At 40.6% G+C, this 19,316-nt stretch overlaps 1 protein-coding gene across 6 annotated transcripts in view; it reads left to right on the top strand.

Annotated features, from left to right (window-relative positions):
• Window positions 1-19,316, top strand: part of LOC124151106 (YLP motif-containing protein 1-like) — a 60,872-nt gene that overhangs the window by 28,386 nt on the left and 13,170 nt on the right. For 5 of the 6 annotated variants that reach the window (XM_048403166.1, XM_048403165.1, XM_048403167.1 and 2 more), the window contains 6 exons: window positions 1,631-1,820; window positions 2,868-2,987; window positions 3,765-3,941; window positions 5,225-5,308; window positions 6,131-6,214; window positions 7,514-7,651. In XM_048403166.1, coding sequence (XP_048259123.1) covers window positions 1,631-1,820; window positions 2,868-2,987; window positions 3,765-3,941; window positions 5,225-5,308; window positions 6,131-6,214; window positions 7,514-7,651 — 793 coding nt within the window. The remainder of the gene's footprint in view (window positions 1-1,630; window positions 1,821-2,867; window positions 2,988-3,764; window positions 3,942-5,224; window positions 5,309-6,130; window positions 6,215-7,513; window positions 7,652-19,316) is intronic. The other variant, XM_048403163.1, reaches the window with a different exon arrangement.

The raw sequence follows: 19,316 nt of genomic DNA, 5'->3' as shown, positions 1-19,316 counted from the left end.
ATTTAAATTCTGGAAAAATATATCTGTCGTATGTATACATTTCAAGCTGTCGGCAAAAAACACAAAAGTTATCTTTCAACTCTGTTTTTTTTCCACCAAAATAATATTCTAATAAGAGCCCCCTATTTCTAATTTTGAATGCACCCTGGGCGCTTATTACGTTGAATACGGTATATCCAAATAAGGGTCTCACGATGCAGCTACTGTATGATATGTAAGATATTCACTCAGTGATGTGCCCAGAAGTCTGGGACTGGTAAAAATGAGTCTAGTGAGGCTTAAAAAGATAAAAGCATTGGTTCTCAGGCAATGGCGTTTGGGTGTTTTTTGTTGTTATTTTGGGGGTTGTTCAAACTAGTAAGTAACCAAGTGAACACTGGTTGAACCAATTAAACAGTCAACCTGGGAAAGGGCTGCCTACATAACTGTATTCCTTGATGAGTAAAATACTGGAAAACAGTATTTGACTACCGTTAGACCTTGAATATTTAAGGATATTTTTTTTTTTTAAATGGAAATAAAAAGGAAACGTGTAATGAACTTTATGATAATGCGTGCAGTGTCTGAGAAAAAAGACTGTTTTATGTTTTTAGCCTAAGCTTAGTTAAAATATTAAAATCTATAATTATTGAAATCCACTGAAAATAAAGCCAAGTGACAAGCTAGGGCAAGTAGACTGATGATACTTGAGAAATATTTTGATATTTATTGCAATAATTTGCATAGTTTTTATGAAATATTCTCCATGTTTCATGTGGCCAGGCTGGCAAGGGAACATTGTTCTTTACCAATTTGTGTTTAACTACCATGATTGTTTAATTTAGAATTGTATTAATAGTATATTACTTTTAAAAAATGTATCGCAGGTATGTCACGTATTGTATCATCAGGTTTTAGTTCATGATCCATCAATTTAAATAGTAGGGGTGACTATTGGTCTGGAAATCACTATTGCGATAACTATTGATATTGAAAGAAACTATTGCAATAAATATCGATAGTTTTCAGGGTATCATCTTAGATGGATTTTAGAGTTGAATTGAACCTTGGAACTGAAGTTTCCTTTGAAGTGATAACCATAACAACAAATAAAAAGGAAAGTTTGAGATATGACTGATTTGTTTTTTCTTTACCCTAATAATTTAAGAAAAAAAACCTTCCACATTACCATGTGTAAATTACTACCACTCACAATAAAAAGAAAAACAAATTTGAACAGCATCGCATGTATTTTATTGATACGGTAAATACAATCGAAAACTATCAATATTCCTAACTGAAATCGATACTATTGATCAGAAACTGATTTAAATTCGATTTATTGACTTTTAAGTGCTTACCAATAGCAATATATCGATATTTCAATTTATCGTGACACCCCTATTGAATAGTGACACCCCTATTGACTAGTGACACCCCTATAACCATGTACTCTTTTTAACCACAATACATGTCAGTGTTGATCAAATGCATGCACCCTTTATATCTCTAACCCTTTGCAATACCACCCATGGATGACCTTTGTCGACCTGGACACTTTATGAAGCAAGCTAACAAGCCTAAAACGGGTTATGGCAACAACGATCTTGATGTGGGGACAGATTGACTGTGAGCTGTGCTCACTTTTTAGCCTCCATTTCAGAGAGTCCTACGGGCGCTCCCCCCAAGAGGCTAAGCCTGTGTACCAGCCCAAGATAGAAACAGCCAAGGTAGAGGACCTGCTGTGTTCCCCGGGCCGCAAGTCTCGCCCGCCCCAGATCGTCATCATTCTCCGGGGATTGCCTGGCAGTGGGAAGACATACGTCAGCAAACTTGTCCGTGTAAGTATTGTGCAGTTTGTACGAGGAGTCACTAGGGTCTCCTCCTCAAGGGTCCGAGTGTAGCTTTTGTTATTTCTTGGTTTGCGACCGCCTCCGTGGTCTTGAGGTAGAGCGTCCGCACGGAGAGCGGAAGGTCCGGGGTTCGATCCCCGGCCGCGTCATACCTAAAGATGTTAAAAGATGGTACTTGTTGTTGCCCTGTCTGGCGCTCGGCATTAAGGGGCTAAAACAAGGACTGGTCGGCTCGGCGTCAGTATACTGTGTCTGAGTGGGGTATTCATGTTAAACTGCGGCATGGTATCTCAGTATCTCACTATAAATCGGCATCAGTCCGAACTGGTACAAGCAGCCACACACACATGCATCCACGTCGCTATGTAAGTGCAATATTCTGGACGAGACGTTAAACCCCATTTCACCTCACCTCACAAAAATATTAGCGTATGTAATTTTTGTTGGGTATGCAGGGTATGCAGGGTATGCAGTTAGACATGTTACACAAGTAGTAATGTGCTTTGAATGAGTGATCAGTGACTACTTTACCCATCTTGGGATTAATAGGGCGTTAACTGACACCCTGATGTGTGATGTATTGTGTGTGATGTGTGATGTATTGTATGTGATGTGTGATGTATTGTATGTGATGTGTGATGTATTGTGTGTTATGTATTGTATGTGGTGTGTTATGTATTGTATGTGGTGTGTGATGTATTGTATGTGATGTGTGACGTATTGTATGTGATGTGTGACGTATTGTATGTGATCTATGATGTATGTGATGTGTGATGTATTGTATGTGATCTGTGATGTGTGATGTATATTGTGTGATCTGTGATGTATTGTGTGTGATGGGTGATGTATTGTATTGTATGTGATCTGTGGCATGTGGCATGTGGCATGTGATGTATTGTATGTGGTGTGTGATACATGTGACATGTGACATGTGTGTTAACTGTGTGTAGGACAAGGAACTGGCCAATGGAGGCAGTGCCCCGCAAAAATTGCGTGATACATGTGACGGGTGACATGTGTGTTATCTGTGTGCAGGACAAAGAACTGGCCAATGGAGGCAGTGCCCCGCGAATGTTGTGTCTGGACGACTACTTCATGGTGGAGACGGAGAAGAAGGAGAAGGACTCCGAGACGGGGAAGATGGTCACAAAGAAGGTACCCGGAAGGAGGAATACCCTCACTCACGAACACCTTGCCCTTCATGTCTGATGACAGCTGCTTGTTTCTCCTCATACATACTGTAATCCTGCTGGCATATTGATAAAAGATGTTTTCTGATGCTCAAAAGAGAAACTGGGCGAGAGGCGTTCTCATACTTTTGCATTTTTGCCAGAACTACTTTTGTATTGATATAAATAATAACAGCTCTAATTACATTCGTCACCAATCGCCCCTTTCCGTAACCTGCAAGAAGACTCGTCCCCCTATCGATGAATGTTATGTGCGAAAATACGACAAACCAATCCGAATGCACGTATGATTTCAAGTTCTTCGTCAAAGAATCCCTCAGAAATAAGTTTTGATTTTACATATGTCTTGCATCTAAAACTATACCCGAGACACAGTTAAATGTGTTCAATCATACTGTATAATTCCGCATGTCCCGATGTGCTTTAATTTGCATCTGAAATATATATAATATATGGGTAAATACATGTGAACCATAACGCGACGAGTTGACAATTATTTTAGGTATGCCCGTTTGCGCGAAGACTGAACCCGGTCGCAAAAATGGCCATGAGAGGGGCTCAAGTCGCTATTCGGCTTGTCCTGGAATAACACGAGTTGGTCACGAATGCTCTAATTATGCACGCTGACTGTGTAGCTTGGAGGTGAATATTTGTATGATGATTTCCCAGTATTGTTTGTGAGTGCAAGAAGACACGATGGCTGCAGTCCTGTGTTTCCTCATTGTAAGGGTTCCTGTTGCAGGTGTTGGAGTACGAGTACGAGGCAGAGATGGAGAGTGCCTACAGAGACAACCTGCTCAAGTCCTTCAAGAAGACAATAGACAATGGCTTCTTCCCCTTTATTATTGTGGATGCTGTCAACGAGAAGGTCAAGCATTACGAAGATTTCTGGAGTTACGCCAAATCTAAGGGCTTCCAGGTAATCTATGTTAGCTAGCCAGTCTTTCTCTTTTCAGGCATAAAAACGATATTGACTTGTAGCATATGTCTTGGAGCATTAATTCAAGGGATGTCTGTCTCTGTTTCTGGTAGAAATATGGTACACCTTTTGACATCATCATGCTTTAATTAAGGTGCTCACGTTATTTGATGCACTTCACGGGATAAGGCCCGTTTTATTACAATTTTGATCTTGATCATTGAGCAGATCGTCTTGACTGTGTACTGCCATTTTGTTTGAAGCAATTGCAAATGTTACATGAAAGATGGAATCTGATTGGTCAATAGGAGGAATAAAGAAGGGAACATAATTTGTAATAGCCATCGAGCCTGTAAATTCCAGCCTAGTTCGGCAAGGGTGGAAACTGGACTTTTATAGTCAGTTAACTCCCTTGCCTTGGGAATATGTTTGACATGCATTACATTCATGTCTTTTTTGTAAACAATAATCGGGGGCACGGGTGGCCCAGTCGTCAAAGGCGCCGCAATTCGCTGTGCAGAGAGGCATCCCTTGGGCACGCCAGAAACCTATGATTGTGGGTTCGAATCCCGGTTCGCCCAAATTATGTTTCTAGGTTTATCAGCACCATACCCTTGCTCGTGGGTTTCACCGAAGTGGTAAACGTCTGAGACCTGCATCACTTCGGGCTTTCCTCCCACATTGTTTTCAAGATAAAGCTGTCTTTTAGCCTATACGTGAATGAGATGTTTTACAGTTGTTAATGTGATTAGCGAGAAAACTATGAATGTTTCGTCAGCGTCCGAAAAAATATAACACGGGGATATATGTTTTATTAATGTCTTATGTTTGCAATGGAGTTTTGATTTTTTTTCAACAAAAGGTAAGTAAGTACAAGGTGATTTTTTTTTCAATATGCTTCAACATGGGGAAAGGGTCAGACATTGCACGCTTGTGACAGTTGTCCTTGTGTCTGGGGGGTGGGGGGTGAAATTTATGGCAGTGCGCAGAAGCTATGTCTGATTTTTTAAAAGTACTGATTTAACTTTGAAATTTTACTGCATCCGTTATTTTTGTCTATTTGACTTATTGACTTTTGCCATTGACTTATAACATTTCTTGGTGTAAATGTTGGCCAAACTGCACGAAACTGCTTAAAATGCAATCAAATGTTTAAAAAAAATTCAGGGGAGGGGGGACTTGCCTCCAGACCCCCCCTAGACTTATCCTCTATTTTCCGGAAAACCTGCTCACATCCCTGATAACAGGAAATCACTCACTCACTCATTGATATACTATAACAGGTGTACATTGCCAGCGTTCAGGCTGATGTGAACACATGTGCCAAGAGGAACACGCACAAGTTCAAGCTGACGGACATTGAGAAGGTGAGGAATGTCATCAGATGGGGTTGATACAAAGTGCACATTGTGCCTGGTACAGAGACCTAACTGGTGGCTGCAGAAACCAGAGCTCTTGGTCAACCAAGTTCCCATTCCACAATCGGGGGCATGGGTGGCCCAGTCGTCTAAGGCACCGCGATTCGCTGTGCAGAGTTGCATCCCTTGGGCACGCCAGAAACCTATGATTGTGGGTTTCGAATCCCGGTTCGCCCTGATTATGTTTCTAGGTTTGTCAGCACCATACCCGTGCTCGTGGGTTTCACCAAAGTGGTAAACATCTGAGACCTGCATCACTTCGGGCTTTCGTCCCACATTAAGCTGACACGCCGTGATATAACTGGAATACTGTTAAAAGCAGCGTTAAACCAAACTCACTCATTCACCCATTCCACAATCGACAAACGACTATTGGATGTTATTAGATTATCATAGAGTTGTTATATGTAATTTAACTGTATTCCAATTGAATTTGTTTTCGACATGTTCCTGAATTTTAAGAACTGATAGCTAAAATAATAATGTATCCAAAATAGATTTAGTCATTTCTGTTTTATTCATTGTAGTGCTACTGTTTTATTCATTGTGGTGCTACTGTTTTATTCATAGAGGTGCTACTGTTTTATTCATTGTGGTGCTACTTTATTTAAACTGCAGTAGACAGTGGTGAGTTTTGAGAAGATGAGGATGTTGAATACAGAATTGACGAAGGTCACCTTCATGAGATTTGTTTCTTCCAATATGGTGATGACTGTTATGTGACACTTGTGTGACACTTGTGTGACTATTATGTGACAATTGTGCGAACAGATCCAGAAGAAGTGGGACGAGACGCCCAGACACTTCCTCCATCTAGACATCCGCTGGCTGCTACAGGAAGACTCCATACAGGAGGTCAGTGTACAGAGGGGTGTGTGGGGTGAGGAAAGTGTGGGGGGGCGTGTCAGGGAAGGTTGTGTGTAAATGTGTGGGGTGAGGGAAGTGTGGGGGCGTGTGAGGGAAGGGATGTGTGGGGTGAGGGAAGTGTGGGGAGGTGTGTCAGGGAAGGGATGTGTGGGGTGAGGGAAGTGTGGGGGCGTGTGAGGGAAGGGATGTGTGGGGTGAGGGAAGTGTGGGGGAGGTGTGTCAGGGAAGGGATGTGTGTAAATGTGTGGGGTGAGGGAAGTGTGGGGGCGTGTGAGGGAAGGGATGTGTGGGGTGAGGGAAGTGTGGGGGAGGTGTGTCAGGGAAGGGATGTGTGTAAATGTGTGGGGTGAGGGAAGTGTGGGGGCGTGTGAGGGAAGGGATGTGTGGGGTGAGGGAAGTGTGGGGGAGGTGTGTTAGGGAAGGGATGTGTGGGGTGAGGGAAGTGTGGGGTGTGTGTGAGGGAAGGGATGTGTGTGGGGTGAGGGAAGTGTGGGGGCGTGTGAGGGAAGGGATGTGTGTGCATGTGTGGGGTGAGGGAAGTGTGGGGAGGTGTGTCAGGGAAGGTTGTGTGTAAATGTGTGGGGTGAGGGAAGTGTGGGGGCGTGTGAGGGAAGGGATGTGTGTGCATGTGTGGGGTGAGGGAAGTGTGGGGAGGTGTGTCAGGGAAGGGATGTGTGTAAATGTGTGGGGTGTGGGGGCGTGTGAGGGAAGGGATGTGTGGGGTGAGGGAAGTGGGGGTGTGTGTGAGGGAAGGGATGTGTGTGGGGTGAGGGAAGTGTGTGTGTGAGGCAAGGAATGTGTGTGGGGTGAGGGAAGTAGGGGGGGGGGGGGGCGTGTTAGGGAAGGGATGGGGGGGTGGGTGGGGGGGGGGGCGTGTTAGGGAAGGGATGTGTGAGGGAAGTAGGGGGGGGTGTGTGTGTTAGGGAAGGGATGTGTGTGGGGTGAGGGAAGGGGGGGGGGGGGAGGTGTGTGTTAGGGAAGGGATGTGTGGGGTGAGGGAAGTGGGGGTGTGTGTGAGGGAAGGGATGTGTGTGGGGTGAGGGAAGTTTGGGGGGGGCGTGTGAGGGAAGGGATGTGTGGGGTGAGGGTCGAGACACCCAGACACTTCCTCCATTTAGACAACCACTGGCTGCCTCAGGAAGACTCCATACAGGAGGTCGGCCTAGGGGTGGGTCTGTGGGGTGAGGGAAGTGTGGGGGTCGTATGAGGGAAAAGATGTGTGTACACACCCAGACTCCAGACAAGAGGTCAGCATCACTGTCTGTACTGTCACAATGTCCTCCACAGGTGGAGATGGAGGACCTCCCAGATGATGCAGTGGCTGAGGACAAGGACAACACATCGGTGAAGAAAGGGAAGTCCGACAGGAAGCACAAGACTGACGATGATGATGATGTTGAGGTGGAGCTTCATGGCTTTGGTGGGGTAAGTGGGAAGGTTCTCTCACAGACTTGTGCTTCCACTGAGGCTCCTAACGTTGTACTGTATGTGCTGTGTGACCTTGATGACCTTGCAGTTGCCTTTCAGCCGCTGATGTCGCCCAAGGTAGGTGCTTGACAATTCCTTTCTTTCTTCAAGTGTCCAGAGTTTGAGGATGTCAAATCCGAATATAGAATTACTATCCCAAGTTACTTTAACCTATAAACTAAAATAAAATATCTAGTGCCAAACACAATGGAAAACAAATAAATGGTTAGAAGTGTGCACTCATTTACATCCTCTTAATTAAACCCTAACATTTCCTAAACTCAAATTCCACAAGGTGGTGTTATATCCAATAAGCTATTTGCAAATACATCACACAGTAGTATGCCAGTTGAAATTAACACTATGGCCTTGAGTTTAATCAAAGATTTTGAATTATATTCAGTTTCAATATGGGATATTATTTTTTATGACACATGTATTTTTATTACTTGATACACACCTGTCATAAATATACAATGACATGTTCTATTCCTTAGTTTTACCATTGCTGGTGCAGATAGTTTCAGAATTGTGTGTTTCAATGCTTCGTTATTCAGTCCTGGTTACATGATTACATTGTTACATTTCAATGATTACATTATCACATTTCAATGATTACATTGTTACATTTCAATGATTACATTGTTACATTTCAATAATTACATTATTACATTTCAATGATTACATTGTTACATTTCAATGATTACATTATTACATTTCAATGATTACATTATCACATTTCAATGATTACATTGTTACATTTCAATGATTACATTATTACATTTCAATGATAATATTGTTACATTTCAATGATTACATTATTACATTTCAATGATCCGTTACATATCCTACTAGAAAGGTATCCAATATCGTGCCTACATCAGTCATGTTTTATAGCATGGTCTGTGTTTTAAAAAATACAAACGAATGACAATACATCGGGACACGTTGACGCGAACCGAATGTTTATTTTTTTACGATGAAGATATGGCAACAATGTGGTAAGTACCCATAGATACTAACAAGATGAGGGGGGTGGAGTTAGTCAAACATGATATGAACATGTTTTACCTTAAACATATTCACTGGTTCTGAACGAAGCTTGGCATTAATATCATAAATATGTTCTATTTTCTTCAAATAGTTTATCACAAGGTGCAATGGATGTATCTGCTAATAGCCTTCGAGTTTACACTCTTATTGTGACCTGTCACAACCAGCATTTGTCACACAAGTTCGTGTGACTCAATAATTTCTGTTTTCTATTTAATTCATAAGGTTGCATTTAAATGCTGGATTTAAATAAGAAAATATAGTTCCATATTCCAGTGATTGGCAAAGTCATGCGTCATGTGCCAATGCATATAATTTTTAGAAATGGCAAAAAAGTACAGAAATGGGTATGCATGTCCAGTAGGTATCGTACCTGTGTCAAATTTCCGTTGACTGCCCCAAAAAGTAAATTTTGTCATCTTGACCAATGAATCGCCGATTTTCCGCCATCTTTCTTTACACTGCAGTACTCTTTCATACAAAATCGTTTTATGTTTTTGTTCATCACGAAAGGTTCCGATTATGTAGGATTTGAACTGAGTACGTCATTTGCTCAGTGCTATTTATAGTGTTTCTTGCGTCACCACATGATTTAGTTGAGACTGAGGTGCGAATTTTGAACCGGGTGACTGGCCTCGAGGTCCATGGAAGACACCCCACCCCCTCCGTGCTTTCAGACAACCGCGATATTCCTAATATGGAATGCAGGACGGATGATATCGTATTTTTTGGTGCAGCGTGTGCACTTGAGTATTATTGCTATTTAGTGTATTGTTTACAGTCAAAAACACATTGTTTTGCTTCAGTTGAACAAAGGGAGATCACAAACTTGGTCAATGAAAATATGAATTTTGCAATAAGACATCACGAGATTTGATGATTTACCATTTCCGTTCTAGTTCTTGTTACCCTTGGGGGGGCACGGGTGGCCCAGACGTCTAAGGCGCTGCGATTCGCTGTGCAGAGTTGCGTCCCTTGGGCACGCCAGAATCTTATGATTGTGGGTTCGAATCCGTTTGGGCCCGATTATGTTTCTAGGTTTGTCAGCACCATACCTGTGCTCGTGGGTTTCACCGAAGTGGTAAACATCTCAGACCTGCATTCTTTCGGACTTTCCTCCCACATTAAGCTGACACGCCGTGATATAACTGGAATAATGTTAAAAGCAGCGTTAAACCCAACTCACTCACTCACTCACTTGTTACCCTTGGCATTGGGTTTCATACGTAGAGGTTAAGATCACGGTGTCCCTGTGTGTATTTGTCTCTTGAACTATGTAAATGGCAGTCACATGTTCACACATTTTCTCCCAGATCTATTGGTGATTCAGTTAAGAAATAGCCGGACCGCCTCCGTGGTCTAGAGGTAGAGCATCCGCCCGGAGAGCGGAAGGTCCAGAGTTCGATCCCCATCCGCTTTAAAAGATGGTACTTGTTGTTACCCTGTCTGGCGCTTGGCATTAGGGGGCTAAAGCAAGGACTGGTCGGCTCGGCGTCAGTATACTGTGTCTGAGTGGGGTATTCATGTTAAACTGCGGCATGGTATCTCAGTGTGCTAGCACTATAAATCGGCATCAGTCCGGACTAGTACAAGCAACCACACACACACACACACGTGCATGCACGTTGCTATATAAGTGCAATAATCTTGGACGTGACGTTAAACCCAATTTCACCTCACCTAACAAATAGCCAGTAATATAACTTTAGTGAATTTTGATGCAATGATAGGAAGAAATAATATCTGAAACTGTTATTTTACCAGGGATAATATGTTGTCATATCGTGTTATTTATGAAAAATAATATTAACTATAAGCGTTGCACTTTGGTATATTGCCGGATATGTATTTTATGAAATGAGTTGAGGCTATCCGCGGTCTTGCTATTTGCGATCGCAAATGTTAACATGAAATAGTCAAACTACGACAAATATTACTAAACGAGTCCAAGTATGGCATTTATGATCTATGATCCATTCTCTGACAACTAAGGTTCAATTTGACGGAACCAATAGCGGTAAACCGATTTTTGTTGTTGAAAATATCATTGCGTTGGAGGGATGTGCTGATTCGTTCAAACACAATTTCACCCAAATTAATGTAAACAGGATTGAAGAAAATGTGAATAAACTTCATAAAATAGATTACAAACCTTATATCCAGATATACAGTGTGCATTTTTTATAACACGATAGTGTAACAGCAGGATTAGCTTGCGTAATTCAATACAGATTTGTTGATATGCTGTTTCCGATCGCGATTACGGGAAGATGTGTCAGAGGTAAAATGAAATATATGGGAGTCAATGATCACCCGGCGGTTTAAGCGAAACACGGTATCGTGAAACACATTATCGCGAGGGACAACAGAGTTTTGTTTGTTGAGTTGACACAGCAATATTTCTTGATGATATGACATGTTATAATTTAAAGTTCAAGATTAAGAATATATTGAACTGAAATGTTTTGTTCAGCTGCAATCTGTTGAATTTATCAAAGGCTCATAGAGTAAAATTTATGGCCAATACTTGCAATCTGTTGAATTTATCAAAGGCTCATAGAGTAAAATTTATGGCCAATACTTGCCAAAAATGACCCATATGTGTCCAAAATAGCCCATACATTTTGTAATCATTGAGCCAAAAGGCCCATGATGAAAATTTCTTTTCCAATTACAATAAAACATGGATATAACAAACTACAAGGGACCGGAGAAATCAGTTCGTTATATCCGTTGTTCATTTTAGACGTTTTCGCTTGGAAACGTCCGCCATCTTGGATAAAACAAAACACAATACATGTAGCTGCAGCATTGACTTGTATTAGCAATGATCACTTCATAGCATTCAGTTGATAACATTTCATAACATTCATTTAAGTATAACAAGGTTGATCCGTCACCACTGATTGAGTTGATTCGCCGCGATTGTGTTGATTCACCGCTGATTGCGTACAGCCAATTGTCAGTGACACTTGACACTGAGTAAGATTTCTCAGTTCCCTATACACGTCACTAATTAGTGATAGATGGGCTTGTCGGTGATCAGATATCAGTTCGCTGTATCCGTTGTAGAGAGTTCGTTATATACGTAAGTTTTATATGATATCATGTAGGAGATAAATCGGGGAATTTTTAACGGTTCGTTTGTTCGCTCTATCCGTGTTCGTTACATCCGTGTTCTACTGTACTGATTTTCATGAAATATGATTTTGCCCCCACCAACAGACATGAGCAACATACATTAAACGTTGTGATGGTGGAATTGTCTGCAAGTGAGTCTGTGGTTCCTGAAACTGCGTGCAGCACCATCAGCTGTATATGATGTGCATCCTCTTCATCTCGTTGCTGACCAAGATAGAATCCAGCATGTGTTAATGTAGTGTAAATCAATAGGACACCAAAACATACACTTGCATATTCCAACTGAAAGGCGACAAACAATACTTGATTACCCTGTGTATTACCATATTTGACTTAATAAGCGCCCAGGGCGCTCTCAAAATTAGAGATAGGGGGCTCTTATTAGAATATTATTTTGGTGAAAAAAAAACAGAGTTGAAAGATCGTAAATTTCGTGGTTTATGCTGACAGCCTGAAATGTTTACATACAACAGATATATTTTTCTAGAATTCAATTGCCCATAATTAAGGGTCCATATAGGACACGAGTGCGTATTATGCACCAATAAATAAGTCTTGTGTACATTGATCAATCAGAACAGAAGGGGTGCTAATATCACCATGCGCTCTTATTAGAGCCGTTCGCTTATTACGTCGAATACGGTATGTCTCCATTCTGTGATGATAAATACCCTGGAACCATTCACAACCAATTTGCCGCCATCTCTACTTAGCGCTGATAAGCAGTGCTATTTGCTGTTTGATTGGATTAAGGTAAAGTATGTATCATTCCACTGGGAATTGGGTGGAGGGAATCGCATTGATATTGAGTCGCATTTTTGGCTAGGGGTCAGCAGTTGTATTAATTTGGAGACGCATTAATTTCCACATTTACGTTATTTATCAAAATGGATAAAATTCATGAACTTCTAATATTTTTTTCAAGTTCAACAAACTTGATAGATACAGAAATTAATTGTGGGTGGATCCAACAGATTGCTGTGCTGTCTCTCCAATTCTGTAAGTTGGTTCATTTGAACTTGTCGCAAATAATAATGCCCATGTTATACTTGGTGTCAAACGGCATCACTGGCTATAAAATCAGCGGGATATCATCACCTGGCTTATTTTCTGAATCCAGATATGCATAAAATATGCAGACTAAATCCCCATTATTAAATTAATTTAAATTAAATTTTAATTTTTAATTTTTTTGCATACATATATGCATGACAAATTTATGAAACCAAATAGTACACGAATTATCCAGTGTAGTCTTTTCAGCTTGCATGCTCATATGTCTTTACAGGTCTACATTTACTGCTTGAATGCGGGCATCACCTACCCAAAAACTCTACTGCAGGGAATAATGCACAAGAGTGCTGTCTTGTTATACAAATTAGAAGTCACCTGAAACAGCTTTTTTAAGAATTTATGGCTAATTAATTCTTTGGAAAGAGTTCTACTGTCAATTAATGTGAGTAAATATTCAGTGGCTGCCAAATTGTCTGGAGCCATGTGAATCTGGTAGGTTTTATCTCTCGTGTTTCAATAGGGGCACGGGTGGCCCAGTCGTCTAAGGCGCCACGATTTGCTGTTCAGAGTTGCCTCCCTTGGGCACGCCAGAAACTTTGGTTGTGGGTTCGAATCCTGGTTCACCCTGATTATGTTTCCAGGTTTGTCAGCTCCATACCCGTGCTTGTGGGTTTCACCGAAGTGGTAAACGTCTGAGACCTGCATCACTTCGGGCTTTCCTCCCATATTAAGTTGACATGCCGTAATATAACTGGTATACTGTTAAAAGCGGCGTTAAACCCAACTCACTCACTCATGTTTCAATAAATGTTAAAACTAGTTTCAACAGCCACATGTTTGATACCCCAATGTTTTGTGATACCCTGATACCATCTTGTTAATCGTTGTCTTCTGACAATGTAATATGAATGAACAATAAGTGGATAGATCACTCGAGCAAGGAGTGAATACTGACACATATAACAGATTCATTATATGTTTGTACCAGTCACATCATTCATCTCATCATCCTACCTGTCTTGATGTGGTATTGCAAACCACACCCTGCAATATATGTCCACGGTCCATGTTATGTGTTCTCTAAAAGCGGTTAGTTTCATCCTAAATCTAGACCGCCTCCGTGGTCTTGTGGTAGAGCGTCCGCCCGGAGAGCGGAAGGTCCAGGGTTCGATCCCGGGCCGCGTCATACAAAAAGACGTTAAAAGATTGTACTTGTTGTTACCCTGTCTGGCGCTCGGCATTAAGGGGCTAAAACAAGGACTGGTCGGCTCGGAGTCAGTATACTGTGTCTGAGTGGGGTATTCATGTTAAACTGCGGCATGGTATCTCAGTGAGCTAGCACTATAAATCGGCATCAGTCCGGACTAGTACAAGCAGCCACACACACACATACACGTGCATGCACGTCGCTATATAAGTGCAATAATCTTGGACGCGACGTTTAACCCAATTTCACCTCACCTCATCCTAAATCTGCTTATTTAGCTACTTTTAACCAACAAGTTTGTGTTTGTGACCAGTTCACACAACACTCAGCACTTGTCAGATTGTACAACATTATCAATGGGATGCTGGGAGATCAAACCACACAAGGTGGAAACTTGGGTCATTTAAACATTCAGTAAGAAAATAGTATTTTACAATTTATTATCATTCTATAAAGGTGATATTAAGTGTTCTTTAGTATACACACTCTATACCCAATGATTCTGTGAGTCATTCCACCCATTTTAAAATAATTAACTAATGTAAAGATTCTGCTTCCTCTGTTTGTGAAAGGGGTAGAATATTGTTCAAGTGTTTTATTCAAGGTCCACATTGATAATGCGCTATGGGGGTGCTACCAGTTGGGCAGGATTTGCTGGCCTTTTATCAAACACATCGTATCTTCACTATTTGATAGTGATTCATAAACAATGCTTGTGATATAATTGCAATTTTGCAATGGAGATTTCTTTTGAGAATGGAAATGGTTTTTGGGGGGGTTATCATGGTTATAGTTAGAGGCACAATTCAGTTATTTCAAGTTTACAGTTTTTTCTCTTGAAAGTATCTTTGCCAATAATTTTGCCAATAATTTAACAATGTTGAAATTATAAGAATTTGAACTGAAACATTGTTGACAAAGAAGATGACATGTCAGAATCTTCACGGAAACATTGTTGACAGAAGGTTAATATGTTGAGACATGTGAACATGTACACTGAAACTTTGTTGACAATAGATTAATATGTTAACATATAAATAGCTGCACTGAAACATTGTTGACAGTGGATTCATAACTTGACATCTGTGAACAGCTGCACTGAAACATTGTTGACAGTGGATTCTTAACTTGACATCTGTGAACAGCTGCACTGAAACATTGTTGACAGTGGATTCATAACTTGACATCTGTGAACAGCTGCACTGAAACATTGTTGACAGTGGATTCTTAACTTGACATCTGTGAACAGCTGCACTGAAACATTGTTGACAATAGATTAATATGTTAACATATAAATAGCTGCACTGAAACATTGTTGACAGTGGATTCATAACTTGACATCTGTGAACAGCTGCACTGAAACATTGTTGACAGTGGATTCATAACTTGACATCTGTGAACAGCTGCACTGAAACATTGTTGACAGTGGATTCTTAACTTGACATCTGTGAACAGCTGCACTGAAACATTGTTGACAGTGGATTCTTAACTTGACATCTGTGAACAGCTGCACTGAAACATTGTTGACAGTAGATTCATAACTTGACATCTGTGAACAGCTGCACTGAAACATTGTTGACTGTGGATTCATAACTTGACATCTGTGAACAGCTGCACTGAAACATTGTTGACAGTGGATTCATAACTTGACATTTGAGACGCGATTCCGCGATACTTTACGCTCACCGATCTCGCGTCAATAAAATCTTACATCCCCAAAAGCTTACAATCTAATATCATACTCATCATCATGTCAATTTGTGCACATATTATCATAACTGACAACGGTCTACCACAAGTAGCAGGTGTGTGGTTTTGTCAGTTTCTTCTCCATATCCGTAAACAAACGACGCAACTCTTTTTGCAAACTAATTATTCTTTGTAAGGATAAGATATATGGATGTTCAACATCTCTATTACAATTAGGAACGACGATTCGGTGTACACAGAAACGTCGCTTGATAATGGTGTTAGAACCTACACCAAAATGTCGCTTGATAACAGTGTCAGTACCTACACCGAAACGTCGCTTGATAACGGTGTCAGTACCTACACCGAAACGTCGCTTGATAACGGTGTCAGTACCTACAACGTAACGTCACTTGATAACGGTGTCAGTACCTACACCGAAACGTCGCTTGATAACGGTGTCAGTACCTACACCGAAACGTCGCTTGATAACTGTGTCAGTACCTACACCGAAACGTCACTTGATAACGGTGTTAGAACCTACACCGAAACGTCGCTTGATAACTGTGTCAGTCCCTACACCGAAACGTCGCTTGATAACGGTGTTAGAACCTACATGGAAACGTCGCTTGATAACTGTGTCAGTACCTACACCGAAACGTCGCTTGATAACTGTGTCAGTACCTACACCGAAACGTCGCTTGATAACGGTGTTAGAACCTACACCGAAACGTCACTTGATAACGGTGTTAGAACCTACATCGAAACGTCGCTTGATAACTGTGTCAGTACCTACACCGAAACGTCGCTTGATAACGGTGTCAGTACCTACAACGTAACGTGTTGGTCTTTTTCCGTTAATTTTTTATGCTCCTCACTAGAGAAATATTGAATGTATTGTTTGTAGTCAGTAGGTTGCTAAAGATGGAAATATAAGTGCTGCACAAAGTTTAAATGGGGCTAAGGATCGCCCATAATATGCAAATTTGAACCTACCCACCCCCTGATGACTGAAACGCTGTCAGTCTTGCATACATTTACAAGATATATTTAATTAAGAAATAAACGGGTCATGGTCATTGTTTATCTTACAATAAAACACTGCAAGTAGAATAAACTATGTCTATTGTGTACAGCCTCTTTGAGGATGATAATAAAATGTACAAGCTTTAAAAATATTTACCCAAATTTAAATAATCATTACTCCCTCAATAGAATCTGGCCTTGGCAATATCAGATATGTCCATTTTATGCGCATGTGGGTATTTCCCGTATATTCTCACAATCCTCACATGGATTACCTGTACCTTTTCTCCAAGTACCGATTGTCATATCTCTCCCCACCTTCGGATGCGATATTTCGGACAGCGCGTTTATCTGCGTTGCCCAGCTACATCTATGGGGAACAACTCACTAGACACTCCCCTCTCAAAAATGTCGTCCAATACATGACGTCATCAAGTTGCGATCACATTTGATTTCCAGAAACGACTTCATGATAGAACAATGTTTTATCATGAAATAAACCATGCTTCGATCTTCATTGTTCCTTGCAATTTATCACGTAACTATCTTATGTCATTCCTTGTCAGTTTACAAATATGAAGACGCAGTACATACACGCAATGGTTATAACTCTCACACGAAATATACATGTCGCTGGAATATTTGAAGTTGCAAGCCAAACTCATCCTGATAGTTAATGTGTTAGTGAAAATTTGTATTTCACAAAGTTGTAGAAAAATATACAATCTCATTAATATTTGTAAAAATCTCATTACCGTGATAAAAATCCCCTTCATTTTGTCACATGTTCTCCCATACAGACTATTTCCCAGGCTAAACCCTGTGTACATTTGTTCGATAATAATGTGTACTTGACGACCCCTGTTGTCATTGGTATAAATTGTGTACGTTCTTCTTTAAACTGACGTTAAGAAGAACTATTATTATGAAAGTAATAAGTTGGCTTTTATTGCTAGAAACATTTGTTGACTCATAACCTGATGTGATCAAATGGATGTACTGCAAAAATATGAAGTAACATGGAGTTAACATGGCGTTAACATGGAGTTAACCTGCCAGGGTTGATCCGTGATTTTTGGCCTCTGCTAAGCACTAGTAGGACTGTGCATGAAAGTCTTGGAGAGTATCATTTAGATAAGATTATGACAATAATGTGTTGTAATTCTGTGTTGTGTTTGTGACTAATACTTCTTTTGCAGGCGTTTTCTTGACTATGGAGCTGTTTGTTTAATTTTTTTTGTGATACATGTACTTTTGTTGATGTGAATTTATGGAAAAAGATATTCCATGTATGTTTTATTACGATTCATATTCATATTTTTGTAATGATGGCACATCATACCAAAATGAAAAGTGCTGTCACAGCATGTCACAGTTTGTCGGTGCTGTGGAAACGGGGAGTCATCATGACTCACTACATTTGAGTCATGAGCACAGTTAGGAGAATCCTGTTTGAGTTTTATATCCAGTCTACAGAATATAAAAATAAATAAAATCATTAACATTCTGTTGATTGAAACATTGAAAAATAAATAATTTCTGGTAGAGTCCCCAGAAACCAATTGACTGATAAATATATTGAGTCAAGTATAACCCATTGAGCCTATGGTCAGGTATTTTGGATGTAAACCATGTTGCGTGGGGACCCTGTCGTTATGCTACCAGTGCCGTAGCCAGCCGGGGGGCAGGGGGCGCAGTTGCCCCCCTAGATTTTTCATAGAAACAGTTTTATTTGAATCAAGTTGGGGACAAGTGATACTTGTACAAATATTTGCCCCCCCTGTCCAAAAAAGTTAACTACGGCCTTGGCTACTACTTGTTTTCCCCATATAAAGGTGTGTGTGCTGCCAGAATTTCTGTTGTTCATGAACAAAGAGTTCCAAAGTTTTCAAACTGAAGAAGTCTGGATTAAAAGGGGTTCACGCCCCTTACTTACTTGCACCTAATATTATATATCAGGGATTTACCTTGGTCTGTTCCCTGTGGGTATTCAGGGATGAAGTTGGTCCCCAACAATCTTTGCTGGTTATAAGAAGTGATCAGATGTTTGGTGGTCTAGCTCAGTGAGTTGGTTGATGGTGTGATCCTACCCCTGTGGCATGACTATATCAATCACTGGGTTGTCTGGTCCAGACTCGAATATTTACAAGCCCCCATTATGATTTATATAGCTGTAGTATATTGCAGTAAACTGTCTGAACATTGTCATATTTCTTATCAGAAATACATCGTAAGTCTTTCGTACCTGCTTCAATTTAATTTGTTTCAATCATTCCAACCTCTATGTTGTTTCACTTCCAATGGGATTCACTGTGGATATTATTTGAATCCATTCTTAATTTTTATGCGTTACTATTAGGATGCAATATTTTGTATGCAGTGAAATGCTGTATACATACGCATCAAGAACGCTTGTGTGCAATGCAGCTGCACCCTAGCATCATCAAAGGCTAATACTGGAACATTCAAACCTAACGTTTTATCATTATATTT

The sequence above is a fragment of the Haliotis rufescens genome, unplaced genomic scaffold (genome assembly GCF_023055435.1).
Source record: "Haliotis rufescens isolate VD_foot unplaced genomic scaffold, xgHalRufe1.0.p SCAF_3, whole genome shotgun sequence".
In the NCBI taxonomy this organism is placed as follows: domain Eukaryota; kingdom Metazoa; phylum Mollusca; class Gastropoda; order Lepetellida; family Haliotidae; genus Haliotis; species Haliotis rufescens.
This window is presented reverse-complemented; position numbering and strand designations above follow the sequence as displayed.